The sequence below is a fragment of the Stylophora pistillata genome, unplaced genomic scaffold (assembly GCF_964205215.1).
Source record: "Stylophora pistillata unplaced genomic scaffold, jaStyPist1.2 SCAFFOLD_115, whole genome shotgun sequence".
Lineage (NCBI taxonomy): Eukaryota > Metazoa > Cnidaria > Anthozoa > Scleractinia > Pocilloporidae > Stylophora > Stylophora pistillata.
In genome coordinates, this window is record NW_028290822.1 from 192,605 (window position 1) to 220,518 (window position 27,914).

The 27,914-nt window shown below is 37.5% G+C and overlaps 2 protein-coding genes and 2 long non-coding RNA genes across 15 annotated transcripts; 3 read left to right on the forward strand and 1 right to left on the reverse strand.

Moving 5' to 3' along the window:
- Positions 1-340: 340 nt before the first annotated feature.
- Positions 341-8,042, forward strand: LOC148715877 (separin-like). 10 transcript variants are annotated; one of them, XM_088746349.1, is made up of 15 exons: positions 341-521; positions 661-696; positions 1,165-1,219; positions 1,332-1,536; positions 1,649-1,853; positions 2,275-2,420; positions 2,823-2,975; positions 3,073-3,240; positions 3,682-3,780; positions 4,199-4,269; positions 4,360-4,420; positions 4,887-4,976; positions 5,458-5,570; positions 5,967-6,050; positions 6,367-8,042. In XM_088746349.1, exons 5-15 carry the CDS (start codon positions 1,766-1,768, stop codon positions 6,371-6,373), a joined length of 1,080 nt encoding a protein of 359 aa, XP_088602475.1. In that variant the 5' UTR covers positions 341-521; positions 661-696; positions 1,165-1,219; positions 1,332-1,536; positions 1,649-1,765; the 3' UTR covers positions 6,374-8,042. The 10 variants fall into 10 exon arrangements, 8 of the variants coding, with proteins under 8 accessions (XP_088602475.1, XP_088602474.1, XP_088602479.1 ...); XR_015995783.1 differs by lacking the exon at positions 1,165-1,219 and having other exon boundaries at positions 5,458-5,668; XR_015995784.1 differs by lacking the exons at positions 1,165-1,219; positions 6,367-8,042 and adding an exon at positions 5,242-5,302 and having other exon boundaries at positions 5,524-5,570; positions 5,967-6,051.
- On the reverse strand, positions 8,019-20,231 carry LOC111319383 (separin-like). 3 transcript variants are annotated; one of them, XM_088746332.1, is made up of 17 exons: positions 18,231-20,231; positions 17,522-17,707; positions 17,347-17,382; positions 16,507-16,711; positions 16,190-16,394; positions 15,623-15,768; positions 15,068-15,220; positions 14,803-14,970; positions 14,263-14,361; positions 13,774-13,844; positions 13,623-13,683; positions 13,067-13,156; positions 12,512-12,585; positions 12,032-12,115; positions 10,493-10,601; positions 10,277-10,332; positions 9,685-9,767 (listed from the first exon to the last, which is right to left on the reverse strand). In XM_088746332.1, exons 5-17 carry the CDS (start codon positions 16,275-16,277, stop codon positions 9,725-9,727), a joined length of 1,242 nt encoding a protein of 413 aa, XP_088602458.1. In that variant the 5' UTR covers positions 16,278-16,394; positions 16,507-16,711; positions 17,347-17,382; positions 17,522-17,707; positions 18,231-20,231; the 3' UTR covers positions 9,685-9,724. The 3 variants fall into 3 exon arrangements, with proteins under 3 accessions (XP_088602456.1, XP_088602457.1, XP_088602458.1); XM_088746330.1 differs by lacking the exons at positions 9,685-9,767; positions 17,347-17,382; positions 17,522-17,707; positions 18,231-20,231 and adding an exon at positions 8,019-9,638 and having other exon boundaries at positions 16,507-16,524; XM_088746331.1 differs by lacking the exons at positions 9,685-9,767; positions 17,347-17,382; positions 17,522-17,707; positions 18,231-20,231 and adding an exon at positions 8,019-9,638 and having other exon boundaries at positions 15,698-15,768; positions 16,507-16,523.
- Positions 20,232-21,996: 1,765 nt separating this feature from the next.
- Positions 21,997-27,910, forward strand: LOC148715878 (uncharacterized). The gene is made up of 2 exons (XR_015995802.1): positions 21,997-22,448; positions 26,916-27,910. It is a non-coding gene; the product is annotated as an uncharacterized LOC148715878 (long non-coding RNA).
- LOC148715879 (uncharacterized) lies at positions 22,455-26,241 on the forward strand. The gene is made up of 2 exons (XR_015995807.1): positions 22,455-23,164; positions 24,640-26,241. It is a non-coding gene; the product is annotated as an uncharacterized LOC148715879 (long non-coding RNA).
- Positions 27,911-27,914: the final 4 nt, after the last annotated feature.

A 27,914-nucleotide genomic window follows, 5' to 3' on the forward strand; every position in this document is an offset into this window, starting at 1 on the left:
TGCCCACCTGATTTGACGGTCTGGAGGAAAGTTTATCTTATAAAGAAGTTCAGTTCAAAGAGTTTTGCCCGCCTGTGAAAACCAGTTTCCCTCCTGCAGAAAACATTAATGAAGCCCCTGATAATATATACCTAAATCATGTGGTTGGCAATACCTTGCAATCCTAATTCAGGCTTTGAGATAGAGTTGTGCTTGTAATTGGATGTGTTATTATCCTGATTAAAATATAGAGAAAAGTGCAATCAAACTGGCCTGAAACATGGGAGAGTTTTCTTCTGTTTTATTATTAAACTTTTAATCACATATTTTGGCATCTATTCCTTTTGTTTGTGCAGATTTGCTAGCCACATCAGAAATTAAAGTTCTGGCCAAAACCTTTCTAGTTAGTCAATCCTAAATGACTTGCTCTCATCCCTGTTACAAGTTGGTCAGCTGTATGCTCATCAGGGAGCTGTGAGGGAAGCTTTGAGGCAGTTTGTGGATGGTGTTGCACTAGCAAGGCAATTTTGCCTACCATACAGGTGATTTATTAATGTTTAGTAAAAGCTCTGTTAAACTTTTGGACCCACACTAGATCAGAAAGTCAAGGAGCATCAATCCAAAATTTTAGATGAGAGAATTTTGAGGATAATATTAACTGTCCTTGTCTGTTACTCTTAGACATCAAGCTGTTACCAGAACAGGAAAGAGAATAAAGTAAGATCTTAAAAATTGTTTGCTGAACATGAAGTTGTGCTGAAAATGAAGGGTTAATTTCTTTTGTTTTATTCCCCTGATGTGAATTCAACATTGAATTAATCTGCTGGTAATTGGTAAATTTGCCTTGTCCAAACCAGCAAAACAGTTATTTTTCAGATTTTTTCTTTTTTTTTTTTTTTTGCAATTACGGCAAATGTATAAACAAATTTCATTTCAACTTCTTATGTCCCCATAGAGCAAGATGTCTTAGCTATAGTAAAGATGCCAAAGGGGAATTGTTTACCTCTAAAGATTAATTTGGAACTAGTTTTTAGAAGACTCATCTAGACTACAAAGATAATGGCAAAGTTTACATCCTTTTTGTTAATTTAAGTTGAAGTTTCAACTCAAATTAATTAAAGATGACTTCACTGACTAGTGACCAGGGATATTTTCAATTGAATCCCTGTGGTTTTGTTATTTTAGGAGAATAGCAAAGGATTTTTCTAAACCTTTGGTATATATGATAACACCTTTGCTTGTGAGTACTTGTAGCTACTGTTGCATTTGATAGACTTCTATTTGTTATGTATACAAAAGAGAGAGATTTTTCGTGACCTTGTGAAAGCCAGTTGGATGCTTTTACCTCTTAGACATGGCACACAACTCTCCGTGTTTACTGGTATCCCCAATTACTGTGGCACTGAGTGACTCAAAGTTTATCTGCTCCTTTATATGGGATGCAAAAACAAGGAACTAGAACCTTTGATGCCAGAAGAAGGAACTAGAACATGGCTGCCAGAACAGGGGATTACAGAACAGGGAACTAGAACATGGATGCCAGAACAGGGAACTACTGTAAGACATGGGATGTTAACAGGGAACTAGAACATGGGATGCCAGAGCAGGGAACTTAATAAATCTACAAGTAGATTTCTCTTTATTTTGTTATTTCCTTTTTGTCTGTTAGGAAAACAAAGGAGATCTGGTGAAGCTTGCAGAACGTCTTTCCTCCTTGTCACTTGATGACTCTTCAACTAATACTGCTCACCAAAAACTGGCTGCCCTGGTCAAGACTTGAAACATCATGAAGTTTTTCTTGTGTGCAACTGAGAGATACAAACACGGTCTCTTCACTCCTGAAGAAATTTCCCTATTGCAGAACATGCCTAAAGGTACATTATAGTTATTTTACAAGCAATAGCGAGCTTTCAGCTGTGTTATGCAGCCAAACCAGCTTCAAAGAAAGTGTTTAACTGTTCAACTTTCTCAGGATTGGTTTGTAGAACAGTGTGACTCTTATAACAGGAGAATATTTTTTTCTAGCGAAATGTAATTATCACTAATTTAACATAATTCTTTAAGCAAAATGACTTTGTTAAAAACTTTTTGTTACCAGACCACCTCATTTGACTCTTCCCAATTCTTCCGCTCATGCTACACATAGAACTGATGATTACATTTGCCATGAATTTTTAGTTCCTTTGACAAGTAGAACTGAAATTTAATTTGTTACGTTGAGCAAATAATGACTTTTGGCAATAATCCTATAGTGTGATATTGACAAGGTAAGAAATTAGAATTATTGTTTTCTAGAGTGGACTGTTTGCACTTTGGAAACCTTCACACATCCAGTAAGCAAGGACAGAGAACTGCTGATCTGCAGGGTAAGGGCTGACTGTGATCCTGCTGTGGTTAAGATTAACACAACATCTGGAGAAGCACAGAACAAGGATTGCACTGTATGTCGATGTGTTTGTAACAACTTGGTTATATTGCGGTTACTCTGTTGTTGTATTTAGGGAGAGTGGACCTCTCACCTCTATGTTGGAGGAGGTAGTAGCTTACAGTCAGTTGAGATTCTGTAGTGCAGGTGTAAGCTTTGTCCAAGGTCACCATGAGGGGTTTTTGGGTAAAACACTGAATTCTCACAATACCTCTTTATTCTAGAAGATCACTAGAAATACGTCTGAGCAAACTGTCTGGATATCTGAGAAAACACTGGGGATAACCTGAGCTTACTAGTAGATAATTTCTCATTTAACCACTAGAAAGTCTGTAAGTAATGATAAAAGCACAAGAACAGGGTTGGCGAAGTAAATTAACCTAATTAACTATTGACTGAAACAACTTATTTTGTAAAGGGAGACAAAGTTGTTGTGGATCTTTCAAAGCTGTTCCAGTCTGGATTATTGGAGGAATTTACAGACATAATGAATGACAGCATCAAAAGCATGAATGTTAACAACACAACCGAGTGGTGGACACTAAGGACAAGGCTTGACAGGAGAATGAAGGTGATCAACATTTCAACTCTCACGAGCCATGAATGTGTATCCTCTCCTATGACATAACTGAAAGTCTAAATTGTAATAATTATGGTCATTTCTTTAGAACCTTTTGGAGAAACTTGAAGGTTCTTGGCTTGGAAGATGGAGAGGAGTTCCTCTTGGTCAGCCTATTGATGAAGAGTATTGTGAATCAATAGCATCCTTTGCCAGAGAGTTGGAAGAGAAAGTTTCAATCCTGTGTGGATGTTGTCCTGATAATCATTTGCTTGAAGTATGTTGTGCATGAATCAATCAGAGTTTCCCGAGTTATAAGGATGGCAGATTGTATGAAAAATGTTTTGTCCATCAATCTTTGTTATGATTTGTGTGCCATCTTTGGTGCTTGACCCAAAGATGACAATTGAAGTAGCAAAACCTTGCATAGTAACCGAATGGAAACTAGGGATGGTTGAGTGGCAAGAGCACTCACCTCCCTGCTGTTCCACAGGTTCAATTCCCAGACCTGGTGTCATATGTGGTATGTGGGTGGGTATGTCCTTGCTCCAAGGGTTTTTATACAGGTTCCTTGGTTTTCCTCCCTCCACAAAAACCAACATTTCAACATTTCACTTTAAACCAGTGGACAAGAAGAACCACCTCATGGAATGCCCCCAGCTAAATCCCATTGTCATTATTAATATTTTTATTATTAAGTGTCCTTTGTTTGTTGTAGGTCCTCATAGATTCGTCATTTTGCTTGTCAAGAAAAGAAACTGCTGAAGCACTGATTGAAATTACTGCCATGGATGCTACCTTACCTTCTTTTGAAAAAGTAAGAACAAGAAAATTTTGTTGCAATCAAAGAATTCATAATCAAGTGTCTAGAGTAAGTTGGAATTTCACTGCTTTTGTCAAAGCATAGGGCTAACTCTTCACTCTAATGAAGGGCTTAAGTCAGATTTAGCAACTACTTACATTAACTAAATTGTAATTTGGTCCACTTGTGTTTCCCAGACATAGCAACCCTCTGGTTTTTTTCTTCTCAACCTGTATTGCAATAAGCTGTTGTGATTATTTTTGTTTTGATTATTTGGTGTTTGATAAAATTGCACTCTATTGGTTTATCATCGTCAATTGCCTGACAGGAGAATGTGTTTAGTCTTAGCTACTAGAGACAAAGGGAGGTTCCTCATCCTTGGCCCTTAAGTAATCATCTCTCATTTCATGATCTCTCACATTGCATGTTTCAGCTACTTGATGAAGTTCAGAACCTCACTGACAAGCTATTTGAAGATACAGACAAGAAAAGCTGCATAAACAGGTTTGAGGGAACATAAAGGTTAATTTTCTTTCTTACCTTCATTACTTGTACTCTCGAGAAATTATTGATGACAACAAAATTCCTTCTCAGGTCTGGAGGTCACTCTGCAGAGAACATTCCTCGTCATCCTGTAATCCTAACTCTTGGAAAAGTAAGAACCAGCTTTTTTAGGTCTTACATTTGTTTAGTAATCAGCCATTAAATGTATTCTAGCTCTAGCTCTGAAGACCTGAAAACTGAACAACCAATATGTGGGTTCTTTGTAAATAGATGTTGGTGAACTGTCAAGGAATCAAAGCTTTGCCAAACACAAGGGTGGGAGGAAAGGCATCCGTAATGGACTGACATTCCATATTAGTTTAAAAAGTGGTCATTTGCAACATTAGTGTAATGGGTACTGGTTGCTCACCATTATATTCAAAGTGTTCAGACACTAAAGTAGATTTATGGGCATGCACACATATGCTGTAATTGCAAGATGTGTGCCTAAATTGTGGTAGCAGATCTTACTTATCAACTCATTCAGTATTGGGACATACTCTTCTACAATATTTGAAACCAGAGTCAATTTCTGGCATATCTATACATCAAACTGATCTGTATTTTATGATTCATAGGATATTCAGCATCTTCCATGGGAAAGCATACCGATCCTGTTTGACCAACCTGTGACAAGGGTCCCATCTCTGCAATTTCTCTTTTTCCAGGTACACATTCCATTAAGAGGTCTTTGAAAGTTTGAAGACCTGACTTGTTTCTCAAACAACTGTCATGTTTTCTCCCAGAACCATATTGATTTTTATCTCTGCTATGCTGTCAACAGTGGAAAGAAATTTATTTTAATTAATTATATCAACCCTGATGCCCACTGATTGTGTAAACCATGGTTTGGGTTAGACCTTGTGTAAAGAACTGGCTCATTTGGTTTCTGGAGCATAATTCTCCCTTACAATAATAGTTTTGTAATTTTAGGAAAAGAAGTTGTGATCTGATACAAAAAAAGTGTTTGTCATTTCATTATCTATTAGCCAAGGTAAGCATACAGGAAAAATTGTCAATTGATTGAATAGAATGAAGGTCTTTTGAAATGTGGTTGCCTACCACAACAACTTTTGTGCCAGATTCTTAGCTTTTAATACCTTGATATTCATTGTCAGTTAATATTTTTTTCTGCATTTTTCTTGATAGTTATCGTGTCAAAGACAGTTGCCTGAGATTGATCCTGAGAAAACATTCTATGCATTCAATCCTCAGAATAACCTGCCCAACATACAGAAAATGTTTCAGAAGTGGTTTGAAAGGTACAAAACACAAGCAAACGATTGAAGCAAATGAAACAGAAGAAAGACCTGATGTTGTGTTTCTTATATATTAAACTAGGCTATACAAGTTGATAGAGGTAACACCAATATATTATAAACTGAACAAATAGATTCAATGTTGCTGTGTGTCTGTTTAGTAATAGATCACAGATGACATCAAAATGTAGTAAGAACAAAAAGTGGCACAGGAAGCCCAGCCAAGTGTGTCACTGATTTTGGCATTTTGGCAACATGTAATGGTTTTAGAGGATAAGAAAGCAAAATGTTGTTGATGGTGACATTACTCTTGCACCTGTTTTTTAATAGATCACAAGTACGAACCAATCAAAATGCTTGTATAATCCAGCTTATATGAATAATTGTTGTCACTTGCAGCGAAGATGGATGGCAAGGTATCACAGGAAAGGCTCCCACACAGGAAGAGTTCAGGAGTGCTTTAACTGACCATGACCTGTTCATGTGAGTTATTGTAAAGGCTCCAGTAAGGGGCCTATTGGCCCACACAGCCAACTAGGAGTATTACCATTCACCCCCCCCCCCTGACAATTCGGCAGAAGCCATTTGTCCTTCTGGGTGAAGAGAGGCACTGTGAGAGTAAAGTGTTTTGCCCACAAACACTTAATATACTTCTGTTTCATAGTGAGGGTAAAGGTCAAGTGATGGGAGAATTAGGTTTTGCAGTAAGCCTTATTATCAAAGCATGAATGTTTGGAATTCAGAAATGGATCGTTCTTGTCAACAAAAAGCACTAAAAAAGTTTTGTTTTTTGTTACAGGACTTAGGTCTTTCTCAAAGTGCAGCAACTGCTACTACCACTCCTACACCAATGGGTTCACTTGCTCATCAAATTTATAGAATAATGTGCAATAAAGGATATGCTAAGCTAGACTTTTCATCTGTGTTCCAGTTCCTGAAGGAAGATCAACATTGAGATAGTTTATTTATGTTAGGTATTTTTTTAGTTGACACAATTTTAATGCGAGGCAATTCTGGAAGAATAGGTTGTTTTGCCATGCTAATTTATTTGTAAACTAGTTGCCCTAGGTGTGGAGAATGGCAGACAAAAGTACTGTTAAAGGTGACTTGGAGATGTCACGAATGATTAGGTTTTCACTCCCCATGTCTGGAAATTTGGCTTGATGCAAACAGATATACCTTTAATAGAGGCTAAATGGGGCCAAATGGCCCCATTATTTACTATACCATTCATCCATTCATGTCAAAAGCAAAATGAAAGGAAAGTGGTCTTCTGATCAAAGGGTGTCAGCGAATTTTTAGGTGCTTGCTGTAGTGTAAGTTACAAAAAAAATTTCTAAACTTTTACACAGTAAATTTTGGTCCATGTCATCTGTAGTTAACTTCAAAAAGACAGGCATTCCCATATCTGAGGCCAGTTGAAACATTTGTGCATCAACTTGATGAATTCATTTTGTAACTTATACCCCATTCACACCAGAAAACTTGTTTAGTTAAACCAGGTTTAACTAAATAAAAATCAGAAGCAGAGAACTGAAAAACTAAATTTTCCACGAAATTCAAGCAATTCCTAAATTGTATTTTCAATGTGCCACATTTGAAGTTAACCAAATATTGATTTGAGCAGCTTCTATGGAGCTGTTGTGTTAAACCATGTTTAACAAAACAGCCTTAAAGCATGTTTAGGCTTTGGTGTCAATGGGGTATTAGTCATCCTCAGCGTTACCACTGGTCATTCCAGGTGGTTCAATAATCTTCACCAAGGGATCAGATTAATAATTTCTTTACCGCTCAGCAAACAGTATTATTTTTGCCATTGCACTATTTTGATACAGCATGCCCAATATAGCCAAGGTGTCGAGTACATGTATACACAAAGTTACTTAGGGTGGTTGTTTTCAGGATCTACTGAAACAGTTCTTTTTATTGATTAACATTTCGATCATTGCATGACTGCAAGAAGTTGCCACCTCGGTGGTCTGTCACTGGCCTTAAAGCATAAGTATTAACCCTTTCACTCCTGAAACCTCAACAGTAACTCTCCTGGATTTTCAAAGGCTGGATAGTACTATTCACAGAATAAATCTCTACTGGGCGGGTAGTGGAGTGTGTTTTGTTAACCATTCTACACTGAATTGCGATGTATCTGTTGGATATGGTTTTTCACCCATTGAACAAATAGACTTTGGTTTTAAGGGTAAGGCTTGCTGATTGGTTTTATGCTGTTTTTTAAAGTCCTTGGCAGCCATCCTTTCAAATGTCTGGCAAAAATGGGGAAGCTCTGTGTGAAATCCCATTTAATGCCTGTAAAGGGTTAAAGCAGTTTGTTAGCTCAGCATTGACTATGGAAAACAGCCATTTCAGTGGGTGTTTCCTGTATCAATAAAGATCTAAAAACAGACAGGTAAACTACCAGAAATTTAATTTTGTACTGTTAGTGCAAAACATAAATAAACTGGCAAATTTAATTCTTTATTTAGTATGAAATGTGATACATAATACTAATTAATATTTTACAATTGTTGAGCACTTTGTTTCATTGTTCACATGCACAGAAATGTGTCCATACCCATCTTGGAGAAAACAAAACAGGACTCTAAAAAATTGTAATTCAAGAACATCAAGCCTGACTTCAGTATCTGTATTCTCCACATTTCTCTCTATACATTTCCTTTGTTTAGCAATCAAATCTTAGGTTGAAGATAATTTCCTTTATTCTCATGATCCTAATGAATGATTCGGCAGTATCACTGTGTGGAGATATTAGATGCTGATTACTCTTAAGGGTTTGAAAAGTCAACCAAGGGCTTTCTCTGTTTGTTTGGTCCCCCTCTTCCTTTCCCCGTTTGTTTTCATGAAGTTTGCTTGAAAACTACTTCTCTTTCACCATAGCAAACCTTTCAACAATCAACAAAAATGCACATTTGCCTGATTTTCACAGCTACATATGAAGATATATCTTTAAAATCGAGGTTGACACTCAAGCAAGAATACTTGCATTTCCAAGGAGAAACTCATTTTAGATCTTTAAAATTAAGTAAAAAAGGGTTGCTTTTATATTGTTGCATTAACTTCGACAAAATTAATGAAAATACACATTTGAGAGGAAACCTGGAACTATATATTTACATGAATAATTACACTTTATTGAGGCAACAACACCATCATCATCATTTCAAGCTCAATTATTAAAACAAATATTGACACTAAAATTATTAGGTACCTTCTTGGAATTCATTCTGTTATGAATTGTATCCTTTTCAATTTTTTTCACAATTGGTACAGATATCAGAGAAATGCCCTTAATATGCAAGCTAAACTTTAATTGCCAATGTAAAACATTAATATACAGATGACACATTTCTCAAATTGTTCCCAATTGATGATATAATAAGGTAAAATGGTTACAAACAGTTAATAACTGTAACCTTGGTTTGTTATTTGACAAAGCAAATTTTGTTATGTATTCCTTGGATATGTTGGTACTGACATGATTTCAAAAAAAAGTTAGTGCGATAGAGAATAAGAGCTGTAGTAGAACAGGAAAAAAAAGATAATGTCCCTCTCTGTTTCAAATGGGTTTCTTTCCTGTACAACTTAACAGGATTGTGGGACAAAGTATGACAAACTGGCTCTGCTTAAACTGATCGGGTACTTTCAGCCCATGTAGATTTAGCACCTATTGCATATGGTAGCCTACAGTTAAGTGCTCTATCAGCATTAAAATTGTATGCACTACCATTTCCAAACACACTCTGCACAATGCTTGTCCTCTTTGCCACACAATCAGCACTAGTATGGTAAATAATTTGCTATTGCTTACTGGAACTAGAGATATTTTAGTATATAATCCTTGGTTAACCATTCTGTTCCTTGGTGTAAGCTGGAAGGCCATAAACTACAGGAGATGCTCCTATCAGATATTTCAGTTTACAAGCTTGTCGCGACTGGCTTAGTACTTGTGGTAACGAGAAACAAGACCCAGATTGAAGCCACTGTTTCAGCAGCAATTCACTGAAGCGATCAATATCTTTGTCAGTAACATCCCACAAGTTAGCAACGATGGCTGGGCTGAAAGTGAATACATTATAAATAGATTACATGCTACATATCTATGCAGTGAACCATAGAGTAGAGCTATGGTCTTTGAAGAATAACTAGTTCCTTGAGGGTCTGGTCCAAGAAAAGGGAGTGCCCAACCTATAAGGAAAGCAAAGTTATACGAGTTTCCCAATGACAAAGGTCAATAGCAGTTGACATTTGGGTTCAAATCAGGACTTGACACTAATGGTAGCCAACTAGCCACACACTTGTAGAAATTCAGTTTTGGCCAGTGTTTTTCGATTTCCACTAGCCAGTGAAGCTAGCAAACAAACTGAAATTGTCATAACATCTAACTTGTCACTGGCCACTTGGCTAGTAAGTTGAAAAGTTAGTGTTGAGCTCTGTCAAATAGAGCCAGAGGTTTCACTAAAAGCTGGTTATCAGCTGTCTATCACTGCCCATGAGTCCTCTTACTGCTGTCTATTGAGCCTGCGAGCTGGCTCTCATGTTTAAGTCTTGCCTTAGGACCCCTTTTCTAAGGACAGCTACCCACTACTATATCAACAGCTGCTTAAGCAAAAAGCTGTTGAAACCTGCAGTATAGCACGTCAGTAAAAGACTTTGTAAGGGTACTAACACACAAGAAATGAATGCCAAAGACATACCAGCCTGCCAGAAGATAGATTAAGGCCATCCCCCTTGGCTCACACTCTCCACCAACCTAATGAATTAAAATAGAGTGGTTACTTATATGCCCCATGCCTAGTCTCAACCAACTACACATCTGAACCAGACAATTGGACACTTCCTTTGCATTTTGTTGGTTTGTCAACAACAATTATGTGATAATGTTTTTCCTTCACGGTCAGGTATAAACTAACCTGTAGTTTTCCCGAACTGCAACCCATAAGCAGAGTAACAGCTCGACAATCCAACCTTTGAATGTCATCACCCTGCAGAAATTCGCGCCCAGTGCCATGACCAAAATATCTAGAAAGAATATTGATGCGATGATTAAAGCAACAACAACAATAAAACTTTCTACTGTAGATACCCTTATCTGAAAATGTTTATCGCATCTAGAACTAAGTATGGGATCATGTTTACTGCAGGTGCTCTCCACTGATATATCAGTTGAGAGTCAGTCAACACTTGGGTGACACTTGGTCGATAGTCAGTTGGCACTTGGTTGATGGTTGGTTCACAGCTGGCCGATACTTGGTTGAGACTTGGTCGACAGTTGATGGTCAATATCTTTACCGATACATTGACCGACTGTCAGCCAAATGTCAACCAACATATCGGTCAAATGTTAACTGACTCTCGACAAATAATTATGTCAACCGATGTATTGGTTGAGAGCACCTACAGTAAATATGATCCTTAATAAGTGTAACAGTTGTATTATGGACCCAGTTTAGCAGCTAAGCAACTGCAACTCACGCAAGAGCATCAAATGTCATATAAAAAGGGTCATAGATACTGATTTCACTTCTAAAATAAAAAAAAAACACCATCTCCCCTGTTTCAGTTGTAATTTGCATATAGTTCAGTCAATGTAACATAAATCATTACTGGTAGTAACTGATACAGACATATCAGAATGACAATAACATGGGTCATCCAACCTAATTAGTCACACAAGCAAAATTTCAAGTATGTATAAAAGAAACCCAAAGTACCTTTGTCTCTATCTTAGTCAACTTATTTAACATTTAAGAGTCATGATTCTCAGTATTTCAGCACTGACAGCTCTGCAAATATCCAACCTCTACGACCTTTTCAATTTTCTACTTTGTCAATGGCAGGCTTAGAAATTTTCAGGGTTTCAGAACTAGGGTTTATTTTAGAGGTATGCATATCAGAGGGGTGTGAGGGGAACCTTCTTTTCAAAAACTTTGTAAGAGCCAAATTCTTTATATTCCCCCTGATCTGTTGTATACATTTCTTGGTAGAGAACTTGTAATGTTTAAAGATGGAAGCCGACATTCTCAAATGGAGGAAAATGTCACCAGTACATGACAGTTTTTGTTGGGAAGAAGGAGAGGGGTAAATTGCAGGCTGATGAGAGATAGGAAGCATACCAGAAGCTTGCTGTTCTTGACAGAGGGGGCCCATTTAAAAGGAGATCTACTGGAGTGCTTTTAGTTATTCACATGAACAGGTCATGGACAGTCAAAGCTGATGGGAGACCCTAGAATAGTGCACTGGACTCCGGGTTGAGAGGTCTGGGTTGGAGTACTGGCTGGGTTAGCGTGTTGTGTTTGTGGGCAAAACACTTTACTCTCACAGTGCCTCTCTTCACCCAGAAGGACTAATGGCTTCTGCCGAATTGTCGGGGGGGGGGGGGTGAGTGGTAATACTCCTAGTTGGCTGTGTGGGCCAATAGGCCCCTTACTGGAGCCTTTACAATAACTCACATGAACAGGTCATGGTCAGTTAAAGCACTCCTGAACTCTTCCTGTGTGGGAGCCTTTCCTGTGATACCTTGCCATCCATCTTCGCTGCAAGTGACAACAATTATTCATATACGCTGGATTATACAAGCATTTTGATTGGTTTGTACTTGTGATCTATTAAAAAACAGATGCAAGATTAATGTCACCATCAACAATATTTTGCTTTCTTATTGTTTAAAACCATTACATGCTGCCAAAATGCCAAAATCAGTGACACACTTGGCTGGGCTTCCTGTGCCACTTTTTATTCTTACTACATTTTGATGTCATCTGTGATCTATTACTAAACAGACACACAGCAACATTGAATCTATTTGTTCAGTTTATAATATATTGGTGTTACCTCTATCAACTTGTATAGCCTAGTTTAATATATAAGAAACACAACATCAGGTCTTTCTTCTGTTTCATTTGCTTCAATCGTTTGCTTGTGTTTTGTACCTTTCAAACCACTTCTGAAACATTTTCTGGGTGTTGGGTAGGTTATTCTCAGGCAACTGTCTTTGACACGATAACTATCAAGAGAAATGCAGAAAAAAATATTAACTGACAATGAATATCAAGGTATTAAAAAGCTAAGAATCTGGCACAAAAGTTGTTGTGGTAGGCAACCACATTTCAAAAGACCTTCATTCAATTCAATCAATTGACAATTTTTCCTGTATGCTTACCTTGGCTAATAGATAATGAAATGACAAACACTTTTTTTGTATCAGATCACAACTTCTTTTCATAAAATTACAAACCATTATTGTGAGGGAGAATTATGCTCCAGAAACCAAATGAGCCAGTTCTTTACACAAGGTCTAACCCAAACCATGGTTTACACAATCAGCGGGCATCACGGTTGTTATAATTAATTAAAATAAATTTCTTTCCACTGTTGACAGCATAGCAGAGATAAAAATCAATATGGTTCTGGGAGAAAACATGACAGTTGTTTGAGAAATAAGTCAGGTCTTCAAACTTTCAAAGACCTCTTAATGGAATGTGTACCTTGGAAAAAATAAATTGCAGAGATGGGACCCTTGTCACAGGTTGGTCAAACAGGATGGGTATGCTTTCCCATGGAAGATGCTGAATATCCTATGAATCATAAAATACAGATCAATTTGATTTATAGATATGCCAGAAATTGACTCTGGTTTCAAACATTGTAGAAGAGTACGTCCCAATACTGAATGAGTTGATAAGTAAGATCTGCTACCACAATTTAGGCACACATCTTGCAATTACAGCATATCTTTGCATGCCCATAAATCTACCTTAGTGTCTGAACACTTTGAATATAATGGTGAGCAACCAGTACCCATTACACTAATGTTGCAAATGACCACTTTTTAAACTAATATGGAATGTCAGTCCATTACGGATGCCTTTCCTCCCACCCTTGTGTTTGGCAAAGCTTTGATTCCTTGACAGTTCACCAACATCTATTTACAAAGAACCCACATATTGGTTGTTCAGTTTTCAGGTCTTCAGAGCTAGAGCTAGAATACATTTAATGGCTGATTACTAAACAAATGTAAGACCTAAAAAAGCTGGTTCTTACTTTTCCAAGAGTTAGGATTACAGGATGACGAGGAATGTTCTCTGCAGAGTGACCTCCAGACCTGAGAAGGAATTTTGTTGTCATCAATAATTTCTCGAGAGTACAAGTAATGAAGGTAAGAAAGAAAATTAACCTTTATGTTCCCTCAAACCTGTTTATGCAGCTTTTCTTGTCTGTATCTTCAAATAGCTTGTCAGTGAGGTTCTGAACTTCATCAAGTAGCTGAAACATGCAATGTGAGAGATCATGAAATGAGAGATGATTACTTAAGGGCCAAGGATGAGGAACCTCCCTTTGTCTCTAGTAGCTAAGACTAAACACATTCTCCTGTCAGGCAATTGACGATGATAAACCAATAGAGTGCAATTTTATCAAACACCAAATAATCAAAACAAAAATAATCACAACAGCTTATTGCAATACAGGTTGAGAAGAAAAAAACCAGAGGGTTGCTATGTCTGGGAAACACAAGTGGACCAAATTACAATTTAGTTAATGTAAGTAGTTGCTAAATCTGACTTAAGCCCTTCCTTAGAGTGAAGAGTTAGCCCTATGCTTTGACAAAAGCAGTGAAATTCCAACTTACTCTAGACACTTGATTATGAATTCTTTGATTGCAACAAAATTTTCTTGTTCTTACTTTTTCAAAAGAAGGTAAGGTAGCATCCATGGCAGTAATTTCAATCAGTGCTTCAGCAGTTTCTTTTCTTGACAAGCAAAATGACGAATCTATGAGGACCTACAACAAACAAAGGACACTTAATAATAAAAATATTAATAATGACAATGGGATTTAGCTGGGGGCATTCCATGAGGTGGTTCTTCTTGTCCACTGGTTTAAAGTGAAATGTTGAAATGTTGGTTTTTGTGGAGGGAGGAAAACCAAGGAACCTGTATAAAAACCCTTGGAGCAAGGACATACCCACCCACATACCACATATGACACCAGGTCTGGGAATTGAACCTGTGGAACAGCAGGGAGGTGAGTGCTCTTGCCACTCAACCATCCCTAGTTTCCATTCGGTTACTATGCAAGGTTTTGCTACTTCAATTGTCATCTTTGGGTCAAGCACCAAAGATGGCACACAAATCATAACAAAGATTGATGGACAAAACATTTTTCATACAATCTGCCATCCTTATAACTCGGGAAACTCTGATTGATTCATGCACAACATACTTCAAGCAAATGATTATCAGGACAACATCCACACAGGATTGAAACTTTCTCTTCCAACTCTCTGGCAAAGGATGCTATTGATTCACAATACTCTTCATCAATAGGCTGACCAAGAGGAACTCCTCTCCATCTTCCAAGCCAAGAACCTTCAAGTTTCTCCAAAAGGTTCTAAAGAAATGACCATAATTATTACAATTTAGACTTTCAGTTATGTCATAGGAGAGGATACACATTCATGGCTCGTGAGAGTTGAAATGTTGATCACCTTCATTCTCCTGTCAAGCCTTGTCCTTAGTGTCCACCACTCGGTTGTGTTGTTAATATTCATGCTTTTGATGCTGTCATTCATTATGTCTGTAAATTCCTCCAATAATCCAGACTGGAACAGCTTTGAAAGATCCACAACAACTTTGTCTCCCTTTACAAAATAAGTTGTTTCAGTCAATAGTTAATTAGGTTAATTTACTTCGCCAACCCTGTTCTTGTGCTTTTATCATTACTTACAGACTTTCTAGTGGTTAAATGAGAAATTATCTACTAGTAAGCTCAGGTTATCCCCAGTGTTTTCTCAGATATCCAGACAGTTTGCTCAGACGTATTTCTAGTGATCTTCTAGAATAAAGAGGTATTGTGAGAATTCAGTGTTTTACCCAAAAACCCCTCATGGTGACCTTGGACAAAGCTTACACCTGCACTACAGAATCTCAACTGACTGTAAGCTACTACCTCCTCCAACATAGAGGTGAGAGGTCCACTCTCCCTAAATACAACAACAGAGTAACCGCAATATAACCAAGTTGTTACAAACACATCGACATACAGTGCAATCCTTGTTCTGTGCTTCTCCAGATGTTGTGTTAATCTTAACCACAGCAGGATCACAGTCAGCCCTTACCCTGCAGATCAGCAGTTCTCTGTCCTTGCTTACTGGATGTGTGAAGGTTTCCAAAGTGCAAACAGTCCACTCTAGAAAACAATAATTCTAATTTCTTACCTTGTCAATATCACACTATAGGATTATTGCCAAAAGTCATTATTTGCTCAACGTAACAAATTAAATTTCAGTTCTACTTGTCAAAGGAACTAAAAATTCATGGCAAATGTAATCATCAGTTCTATGTGTAGCATGAGCGGAAGAATTGGGAAGAGTCAAATGAGGTGGTCTGGTAACAAAAAGTTTTTAACAAAGTCATTTTGCTTAAAGAATTATGTTAAATTAGTGATAATTACATTTCGCTAGAAAAAAATATTCTCCTGTTATAAGAGTCACACTGTTCTACAAACCAATCCTGAGAAAGTTGAACAGTTAAACACTTTCTTTGAAGCTGGTTTGGCTGCATAACACAGCTGAAAGCTCGCTATTGCTTGTAAAATAACTATAATGTACCTTTAGGCATGTTCTGCAATAGGGAAATTTCTTCAGGAGTGAAGAGACCGTGTTTGTATCTCTCAGTTGCACACAAGAAAAACTTCATGATGTTTCAAGTCTTGACCAGGGCAGCCAGTTTTTGGTGAGCAGTATTAGTTGAAGAGTCATCAAGTGACAAGGAGGAAAGACGTTCTGCAAGCTTCACCAGATCTCCTTTGTTTTCCTAACAGACAAAAAGGAAATAACAAAATAAAGAGAAATCTACTTGTAGATTTATTAAGTTCCCTGCTCTGGCATCCCATGTTCTAGTTCCCTGTTAACATCCCATGTCTTACAGTAGTTCCCTGTTCTGGCATCCATGTTCTAGTTCCCTGTTCTGTAATCCCCTGTTCTGGCAGCCATGTTCTAGTTCCTTCTTCTGGCATCAAAGGTTCTAGTTCCTTGTTTTTGCATCCCATATAAAGGAGCAGATAAACTTTGAGTCACTCAGTGCCACAGTAATTGGGGATACCAGTAAACACGGAGAGTTGTGTGCCATGTCTAAGAGGTAAAAGCATCCAACTGGCTTTCACAAGGTCACGAAAAATCTCTCTCTTTTGTATACATAACAAATAGAAGTCTATCAAATGCAACAGTAGCTACAAGTACTCACAAGCAAAGGTGTTATCATATATACCAAAGGTTTAGAAAAATCCTTTGCTATTCTCCTAAAATAACAAAACCACAGGGATTCAATTGAAAATATCCCTGGTCACTAGTCAGTGAAGTCATCTTTAATTAATTTGAGTTGAAACTTCAACTTAAATTAACAAAAAGGATGTAAACTTTGCCATTATCTTTGTAGTCTAGATGAGTCTTCTAAAAACTAGTTCCAAATTAATCTTTAGAGGTAAACAATTCCCCTTTGGCATCTTTACTATAGCTAAGACATCTTGCTCTATGGGGACATAAGAAGTTGAAATGAAATTTGTTTATACATTTGCCGTAATTGCAAAAAAAAAAAAAAAAGAAAAAATCTGAAAAATAACTGTTTTGCTGGTTTGGACAAGGCAAATTTACCAATTACCAGCAGATTAATTCAATGTTGAATTCACATCAGGGGAATAAAACAAAAGAAATTAACCCTTCATTTTCAGCACAACTTCATGTTCAGCAAACAATTTTTAAGATCTTACTTTATTCTCTTTCCTGTTCTGGTAACAGCTTGATGTCTAAGAGTAACAGACAAGGACAGTTAATATTATCCTCAAAATTCTCTCATCTAAAATTTTGGATTGATGCTCCTTGACTTTCTGATCTAGTGTGGGTCCAAAAGTTTAACAGAGCTTTTACTAAACATTAATAAATCACCTGTATGGTAGGCAAAATTGCCTTGCTAGTGCAACACCATCCACAAACTGCCTCAAAGCTTCCCTCACAGCTCCCTGATGAGCATACAGCTGACCAACTTGTAACAGGGATGAGAGCAAGTCATTTAGGACTGACTAACTAGAAAGGTTTTGGCCAGAACTTTAATTTCTGATGTGGCTAGCAAATCTGCACAAACAAAAGGAATAGATGCCAAAATATGTGATTAAAAGTTTAATAATAAAACAGAAGAAAACTCTCCCATGTTTCAGGCCAGTTTGATTGCACTTTTCTCTATATTTTAATCAGGATAATAACACATCCAATTACAAGCACAACTCTATCTCAAAGCCTGAATTAGGATTGCAAGGTATTGCCAACCACATGATTTAGGTATATATTATCAGGGGCTTCATTAATGTTTTCTGCAGGAGGGAAACTGGTTTTCACAGGCGGGCAAAACTCTTTGAACTGAACTTCTTTATAAGATAAACTTTCCTCCAGACCGTCAAATCAGGTGGGCAAAACCGTCCTCACAACCAGTCAATTTGCCCGGTGCCTGGCCCTTAATGAAACCCCTGTATTATCCCAGTCATCAGAACACATTGTCCCTAGTAGAAGCTCATAGAAATCAGGGGCACTACTTTGCAAGCAGGGCTCTGCAGAATTGTGTCAAGAATAAAAGGAAACAAAAATTCCTCAATCACCTTACCCAACAAATTTTCCTTTTGCTTGTGTGTCTGTTTGCCAGTACAAAACGCATCTAAACCAAAGATTTCTTCAGCCATTTGTGTTAGTTTATGAAGTGCATCCATAGCCCATTCCAGGAGTCAGTGAACCAAGTAGAGGATCTCAACAATGATAATACTAAAAAAAATAACTGTCACCTGGGAATTACTCATAAACTCATGAATTGATTCACTGATCAAAAATTATCTGGTTGAACAGACTGTTTTGTTGGTACTAAGTCTGCCTAAATTTTCACAGGTCACTTGGCGACGGTTTATGAAAACAATGAAATAAAAAATCAATATTGGGGAGCTGGGATTGGGCGGTGGTGAGGTCACTCGCCTCCCATTAGTTCAATTCTTGGACCTGGTGTCACATGTGGGTTGAGTTTGTTGTTAGTTTTCTTCCTTGCTCCAAGGATCTTTCTAAAGGTCTCCAAAAACAAACACTCCAAATTCCAATTAGACCTAGTATCAGTGGACAAGAAGAGCCATCTTATGGAATATCCACTGCTAAATTCCCATTTCCATTATGAAAAAGTTACTGAATAACTGTGGAGAAGAGTAGATCTAAGTTTTGGAAAGAGGAATTTCCAAAGAAGAAGAGTGAACTTACCAACTGTTATCTTAAATTTGTGGATTGTGGGTGGGAGCATTGCATATTCGCAGCAAATTGATTTCCATCTGGCTTTCAACAGGTGGGACTTGTAACTCTTGTGTGTGAAGACTTCACTCTGCAGTGCTTCCTTCAGGGAGACCTCCCCTTCCGCATACTCAACATTAATCAATGAAAACCACGACTGACACACACATCACAAACTGAACAATCCCGTGTTTACACGTACTGACTATTATAGACCTGTTTAATTGGTATTTCCTCCTATACCGTATATTGTATAATATACATGAAAAAATTTCTCAGGTCTGATTGGTTAAGATGAGCGCAGTTTTCAGTTAATTCAGTGCAGAAGAGAGTTAATTCAGTACAGAAGAGGGTTAATTCAGTGCAAAGAAAGAAACAAACCAGACATTCTGATTGGTCAGAATAATTGGTCAATGTCAATGTCAAGGTCAATGTCACTTGCAGGATTTCAATAAATTATTTTTGCATGTGATGCATGCGCTTTTCTTCCGCGTAGTTATGAGAAGCTACCTCGTATTTTTTCATGTATATTATTAATACATAATCACATGATTTTCTCGTGCAATTTGGAATAAATAATCACTTGTAAATGTTTTCAAAGATCACAAATTGCACTCACCCTATGGGCTCATGAAATTTTGTTAGTCTTTGAAAAAATTTACTCGTGCTTATTTATTCCAAATTGCACTCAAAATCATGTGATTACTATACAAATTGGATTTCCCTGCTGCTCTCAGAGGCTAGCTGGCCCACAGTTTCCTTGCCTAAAGCTATTCCAAGTTCTTCAGCACAAAGAAAAATCACCAACATGGAGCTAGAGTACCACGTATACATGTATGCCTGCATGATGAATGCTTGTTTAACCCTTTGACTCCCATGTCAGAGACCAAGACAGGAATTCTCCTTACAACATCAGTACAATGTCAAGCAGACAAGTGAGGAGAATAAAGAAAAAAATCAATTGTAGAGGATTATTTAGTTAATCCAATACCAAATTTTCCAAACTTACATCACGAGAAGTGTTTGGCAGACAGTAAGTAGAGTTAGTTAAAGCAGTGATAGGGTTAATAATGATTTTGATTTTTCATACCTTTCCTGTGACTAGCAAATAGTGACTCTTGGCCAACAAGAACTGAACCCATGAAGTACTGCAGGGCTCAAATCTATCAACCAGGTTACTTGTATGAGACAGAATAATTGAAGCATGTGACAAGTCCAGAATGTCACACAATGAGTGAACAGCATCACTTAGGGCACACAATCCATTATCCAGCATATCTTTGGTACCAACTGATTGGGATATACTGGCAGCCATGCAAAGAGCACGAGCTTTTTTTAAGGGCTGCAAGAAAACAATTCATTCATTGAATGAATAAAGGGGGTAAGATTCTGATGGGAAACTGTTGTAAATTAAAATAGTAAATAGTCTTTATTTCACTGATAAAATACATATCAAGTGTTACATATAAAGTGTAATGGGCTAAAATGTGTATTAATTACTTACAGCTAAGTTATGCTTAAAACCAAGTCTATTAATAAAAGCATTTTTAAAACGCTCAGTATTACAAAGCGGATATAAATTATTGGCTTAACTTGCCTAAGCCTAAGGGTAGCAGAGTTAATCCTGCCAAGGGAGTGGTGCAATGGAAGATGTTCCCACACGCTTAATTTTTTGAAGATACCCATATGTTGTGCTGCATCAGATGGGGCAGATGGGGGGGGGGAGTTATAAGTACATATAATTTGGTTTCATCAGCTGAGTTGATAATGTACATGCCAATCGGATGCTGAAAACAATTTCTGAAGCTGATGTTTCAAGTATTAACCCTTCACCATTTGCTCTGATAAAGGGCTTAACCTTGGAATATCAGCTTTAGAAATTCTTTGCTGCGGCCAATTAATATTTATTAACCCAGTTGATACAACCAAATTATCTTGTAATAACCTCCAACAATGCAGAACCTACATTATTCATTACACCACTGATAACAAAGGCAAGGATCCTCACTGTATAAAATTTACCAGTCGAGATAAAAAAGACCTGACTGGAGAAAATCATTCTTTTCTGTTGAGTGATAGCCTTTTCCTTCAAATACTTAAATCTCTTAAAACTGCTGTCATTTCTTATACCGAAACATTTTTTTAACATTTCCATTGCCATGGTCATGTTGTGACAGGACTGCATGAACAGTTAATTGCCTGTGGGAAATCCAAATCGTCACCAATGAAAGTACGTAGCAGGTTTCACCTGTTCTAAAAGCCCAAACATTTCAGCGGTGATAGGCAAGTAATGATATGTCTCTTCAGGATTAATAAGACGGTCCAGGTCAACCTAGAACATAAAAAAAAAATTCAGTGAGAATAACATTCATGCAAGATTAAATGTATTGTATACAGTGGGAGATGCAGTAACCCAATGGTTAGTATGCTGTACTGCGGGTCAAGAGGTCTGGGTCTGAGAACTGGCTGGGTCATTTTGCTGTGTCCACTTGGGCAAAACACAGCTTTCTTTTCTATCACGTGCCTCTCTGTAACCAGGAGTACAGATGAAAAGCCTGCCAAGTGATAAAATGCTGGGGGAAGGGGATAACCTTGCAATGGACTAGCATCCCATCTTGGGGGAGTAGTAATACGCCTAGTTGCTTAGCCCTTTAACTCCCAGAAATGATTTAAACATGTATCTTCTCCCTTTAAAGCCCATACATGATTCAACAGGTAATGAGAATACTTGAACTTATCATGTAGAAGTTGTTCTCTTGATCTAACACCAAATTCTTATAACTTATTTACAAGGAAATGTGTAGCAGCTAGACACCTTCCTACAGGATTTAGCCTTGGTAACTTGAAAGAAACAAAATTTTATTTTGAAATTGAAGGTTCTTTTATCAAAATAAGCAGTATTGCTTCATTTTAGCTGTTTTTGATCGCTCGGTTGTGGGGATTTTGCACTTTTTCGGACAGTTCCGTTGTTAGCTTGAAGTGCGGAACTATTCTCCAAAAAAAAACTCATGTTCTACTATCAAACTTTTTTTATTCTTCAAATATGTTCTTTATTAGATTGTTCAAAGCAAATACCTGAAAAAAGAATCGGGTGTCACCCTGCTTGTTTCCTCACAGACTGCAGTGAAAGGTGGACATGGTTTACAGATCGTAGTGACAGGGCAGAATAACCTCTGCGCATGTGCGAGATGTCATTACAACAAGATCAAAAATTTCGGCGCGTACGTGATGCGTGGTTCTTTCCTGTTCAGTTGAATAACAACAAGAAAGGATCTGAAAATCTTCTATTATTTTTGCACCTAAACACAAATATCTCCTTTTTATGCTTTGGAAATTGAAAATTTGAACAATCCGAAGTTTTTCCCCAAAGAAATGCCGAGAAATACGAGAAAACTTGTCGTTAGCGCGGTAAATATTCTGAGCTTTGGAGACGACTTTTGATTCAACCGCCACGACGCGTTCTTCGTTTCGATTTACACTCGTCTGCTTCGTTTGAGAAAGAAATGATGTTTGGGAGACATTGATGGCAACATGAGAGTTTGGAAAAGTGTCGCTAGAGGTGAGTATTACGATCTTAGTTTGTTTTGTAATCAAAACGGCACCTTTCTTGCGCTAGTCGTACGTTAATATTTAAGTGAATACAAACGCTGTGTGTTATACCATGCCAGATGACACCGCGGAAATACGTTTTTTAGGGCACGATACAGTATTTTACTGGTCAGCGGACACCTCAACGAATCCACGAAATGCCGGTAACTTTTACAATGTTTTTCGCCGTCAGTCAAATCGACAGCGTAAAAAGTCAAAACTTAGAAAGAATACTGTAAACTTAGCTTTGAAACTCGGCTCACCTTTTGGATAGTTTTAAAGCTCAATTATATAATTTGCCAAAGCCGAACTGAAGTTGCACACGATATGAAATTGTTGTTTTTCGCTGGCGGCTCCGTGGCAACTAAGGTTTGTTGTTTATAAAAGAGCTTATGCATCAAGGCTAACAATGAGACGATTTTTGAATGGTTGAGGCGGTGATCCGAGGACGCTGCACTATCAGGTCTGTAAAGCAGTGGCTTGAGCCGTATAAATCGGCATGTCAACGGCATTTCGGTCAGATTCGCCGAAAAGAAGACAACACATGCCCGTGTAGCACGGCCACCCTATCCCCACTAGTTACTGTATGTATCATAGTTGGCCAAAAAACCTATGACTGTACCATGCATAGGACTGAAGCCCCCAAAAGTACAAAGACTGGCTCAACTAGAGGAAGAATAAACCGAGGTATGCTTTAAGTACAAAATGCTCATTATAATGATAATAAAGAAGTTTTCACTTTCCACCTTAGTTTGTAATTTTTTTTTTCTGAGAAGCTGCAATTTTATTTCTGAGCAATAGTTTTACTTTCCCAACAAGTATTTCTCATCACAATTATGAATAATTTGTAGTATGTCTTTATTTTAAGCTACTTTTCCCTCACTAATCATTTTATTTTATTTATTTTTGCTTTTTCTTTTCTTTCTTTACTAACTTAATGCCATCTGCAACATAAAATGTACTGAGCTAACAGAATACTTCTTCTTTATTTAGCTCCCTGATTCACAAAGTAACATTACCATATTGGTACTACTAGAAAACAAATTTTTAAGAAACAAAACTACTGTAAGGTAAAATAATTATTATAATATAATTTAATCTATGTGAATAAAGCACTGCATTGTCTTTTCTCGTATTGCACCAGCCTTGAATGAATCAACTATCTTCTAAACTTGATTTCTTATATTCATAAGCTGCCTGAGTTATAAACAAAGAACTCTTGTTGGTGTTTATGGAGGTGTAAAGAACATAATGATTATGATGATTAATCTTCCAAATTAGAAATGTCAGAGGGAAATTATCAGAAGTATTTTCTGAAGTCGAACAAATGAAGTTAAAAAATGTTCAGGAGCAAATTGATTAGATTAAGTCAGCTGTTAATTCCCAGTTAACAGTAAGTCATGAGGAGTAACCAAAAGCTTGTAATTAGCCTGTGTACTGCTGTGCCCATCTAGTCAAATAAAAATCAGGGATGGGATATCCCCAAACATGAGCAATGATAGCACCACGCAGATGTCCTTTTCCCAACTTATTACAGTTCTACTGACAACAATCATTCACTTGACTCTGATGATGACTTCCGCACAGGTTGTCGAAACGTCAGTCACTGCCACCAACAACAGTCCTTCTCAGGACTACACTCACCCGGACGATCAGACTACACCTTCACATGTTACCCCCGGGTTCAAACCATTTACTGCACACAGTAACAAGCCGTAACAAGGCGTCACAAGTAGTAACTGGCCGTTACACACCGTCACAGATCGTCACAAGCCAGTTAACCGATATCTTTAAACGAAAAGCGAAAAATACACTGAGATACTGGAGAAAATCGAAGCTGAATGAATTGTGTCAAGATGAAATGTTTGAGTTTCTTTCGGCCAAAATTTGCCGGAGCTGGTCTTCCGAAAAATTTGCGAAACTTGCAACTTGCGAGTTTTCTTCCACTTTATTTTTTCTTATGGTAGGAATCGGACCTAAAAGGTCAATGTACATGTTGTACTTTTTTTTTTTTCTTTTTGATAAATTTATTTAAAGCATTTTATTACATTTCCATAATACTTTTGTTGAAAAAACTAGTGACAATAAACGAATTTACTTTCGTTTATTGTAACTATTTTATAATTTACTCTAAATTGATTTCTATTTATTTTTTTCAACAGGACCCGCATTGATAGCAGTTTTATTTCCTAAATTGAAGCAGCAATCCTGTATAAATATGTTTAAATTACCGTATTTATTCGCCTATAAGCCGATCTCGGCTATAAGCCGAGACCCTAAACTTCTTCATGTCAGCAGCTTTGCATTGAAATAAAAAATAAACAAAAAACATTCGGCTATAAGCCGAGACCTAATAATTGTAAAGTACTCCACGCGTGTCGTTAACTGAGATGAATTAACATAAACCGAAAACAAAAGGAGCTTCCCCCTCGGGAAACATGTAACCAAAAAGTAGGTTATTTACTCAGTTGTTATTGGTCGTTTAATTGAAAGTAACAACAAATCACAGATAAGTTGAATTTAATGTGTAAATAAATAGAACCATGCGTGACATAACAAAACATTCACCTGAGTTCAGAATCCTGTCTCAAACAATCGCTCTCTTTCAAAGTTATCGTAATCGATCATCATGCCGAAAGTTCGTCGTTCTTCATACAACTTAGCGTTCAAACTAAAAGTCGTTGCTGAAGCAGAGGCCGTCGAGAACAACTCCGACATCGCTAGAGATTACGGAATCAGTGAATCGATGGTGCGTCGCTGGCGAAAAGATTAAGCGAACCTGTTTTATGGTGAGCTTAAAATGTCAGCAAAGCGAAAGACGATGGGCTGCCTTTGGCCAAAGTATCCTGAATTGGATCAAACACTACTGGACTGGTTTTCAGAGCAGGGGAGTCAAGGTAGGTCTTTCGCTTCTTTAAAACAATGAAAAGCTTCGATCAACTGATATCTGTCAGATCGTGTTGCAATGTTTACAGAAACCGTGGGAATGACCGCTTCTGATTGGCCAGTTTTTCATGTCGTCAAAACAAGTCAAACAATTGATCTCTGTTATCTTATACAGGAATTGCCGTAAGCGGATTAATTCTACGGCTAAAGGCAAAGGAGTTGAGCAGTGATCCAGACTTCAAAGCCTCACTGGGTTGCTACCAGAGATGGAAAAAGCGCCATTCCATCAGCCTTCGCACTAGGACAACCCTGGCCCAGCGACTCCCACAAGATCTGGAAGAAAAGATCATCCAGTTCCATCAGTTCGTGATCGCACTTTGGCAGCGGTATGGCCATTCGCTCTCCAGGCTGTTCAATATGGATGAAACTCCTATGCGATTCGAGCTTCCGTCGAGCAGAACCAACAATGATTTACATGTACCTACCCTTCGTGATCTCGGAAATTTGTGTTTGTTGATAATCGCTCGGCTTACAGTCGAATAAACATTGAATTTCGAATCTTGTTAAGCACCCTTAAATATTTTTTGGCGAAAATACACTGCTACAAGCCGAACCCCCTTCCTTGGCGAGAATTTACCTGTTCTCAGTTTGATTTGTTGGAAAAATCGCTCGGCTTATAGGCGAACAAATACGGTATTATTAGTATCATTATTATTATGAAAAAAACAACTAGACACACGCACAAACACCCGTAGAGATAGAAAAATATTAAGCTGAAAGCCATACACAAATCTTCTACAGAAAATACAGTTACCCAGTATATAAGACAGGAATTGTGCCTTTGAGACGTACACAAAATAATAAAACTGCGAGCTCCACTTTTAGGCGTGGCTAGATCGATATATTAAGTCGTAAGGACTTTACACACCTTGACAGGTTGTAACATGTCGAAATTTATCCTTTATCAGTACCATGACTTATCCTATAGCCCTTTAGAGTAGCTTAGAAGTTGACAAGAATAATTGTGAAGAAAAGACTAAGTTCTTTTATGATAGTGTTTAATCGTGACAGTATTTGGTTGTGACAGTCGGCACCCTCAATTAGTCCTTTATTACTGGAATAAGCTCCCAACATTCCTCACCCTAACCCTCTTCAAATAAGCACCCACTTTGATTAAGCCACGCAAGTTCTAAAAATTTGATAAAGCTTCCAGTGGCTCGTTTTCTCGAAAGGCTCGTTAACTTTTAGGTCGAAATCAACTTTTCAAATCGAACTAATATGCAAGTAACACCTTGTACAGACATCCATACAGTTATAAGTCACAATTTTTCGGCTTTATGTGTTACTACCATTTTTATGATGACGTGCTTCGCTGCGAGCTCCGCTATAAAGACTAACGAGCGTGGGTCCTGACCAACAAGCGACTCCATTTTGTTGCATTAACGGACAATTTTTTCACGTAAGATAAAAAGCTATCGAAACTTTTATAATAATAATATTAATAATAATAATGATAATAATAATAACAATATATTATTATCAATATAATTAGTGGACAAGGCGCGCAAGATGGTAACACTACTGGAGATGAGCTGCCCATGGACCACAAAGACGAGGAGAAGATCATGAAGTACGCCCCGCTTCTTCTAGAGCTCAAGAGACAGTACCCGGGTTTTAATATCATTCAGTACAACATAATCATCGATGTCCTGGGAGGGTACTCAAAAGACCTCAAGAAGAGCGTCAGGGAGCTTGTTGGATCAGAAAGGAGTACAGCAGTGTTAGGTAGAATGCAGAAGTCTGTAGTCAGCAGTTCACTCAAGATCTTTGAAAGTCATGAGTTGAAGACTTCATCTTAGCCATATGTTATTTTGTTGAGTTTTTAAGACATTAGGAACTAGCCACTAGGGCTTTTTTTTTTAGAAGTTTTTTTTTTTATCATTTTGTATAAGTTTTTCTTTTTTGGGGGGGGGGGGTACATATGTAAATTCTAAACTTGTTAGCTGGCCAGGTCCAAGACGCCCAGCTTTCGTGTATAAGAGTTCTGGCATCCAGACATTTTAACTGCCACATAATATATATATATATATAGACGTATTTTATTATTTCATGTTTTTTATTTATTTCTTTATTTACGTTCTCAAAGTTTAGGAAGATTTTAATCCTACGTGCAGCCTGGGTTATGTTTATCGCCCCAGTCCCCAGTCTTTGTATGATCTTATGGCAACATAACCTTTTAAAACTGTCGGATATTAATAATATTTTATTCAACTACATATCCGCTCAAACCTATGATACACGCAACAGATTTGAAAAAGTGAACCACGAGGCTATACCTATGAAAGGTCCCCTAACTAAACTGTAAAAACACGGATAAAAAAATCATTAGTGCAGGAGAAAAATGACATCATTAGGAATAATATTTTGATGAAATTTTATACAACAACAACAACAACTTTATTAGGTACTTCCATAAGTAGTACATGGCATTATCTAAGTAAGAATAAGTAAGAATAAATATTTAACATCAATTCGTCTTTAACAGAACTTC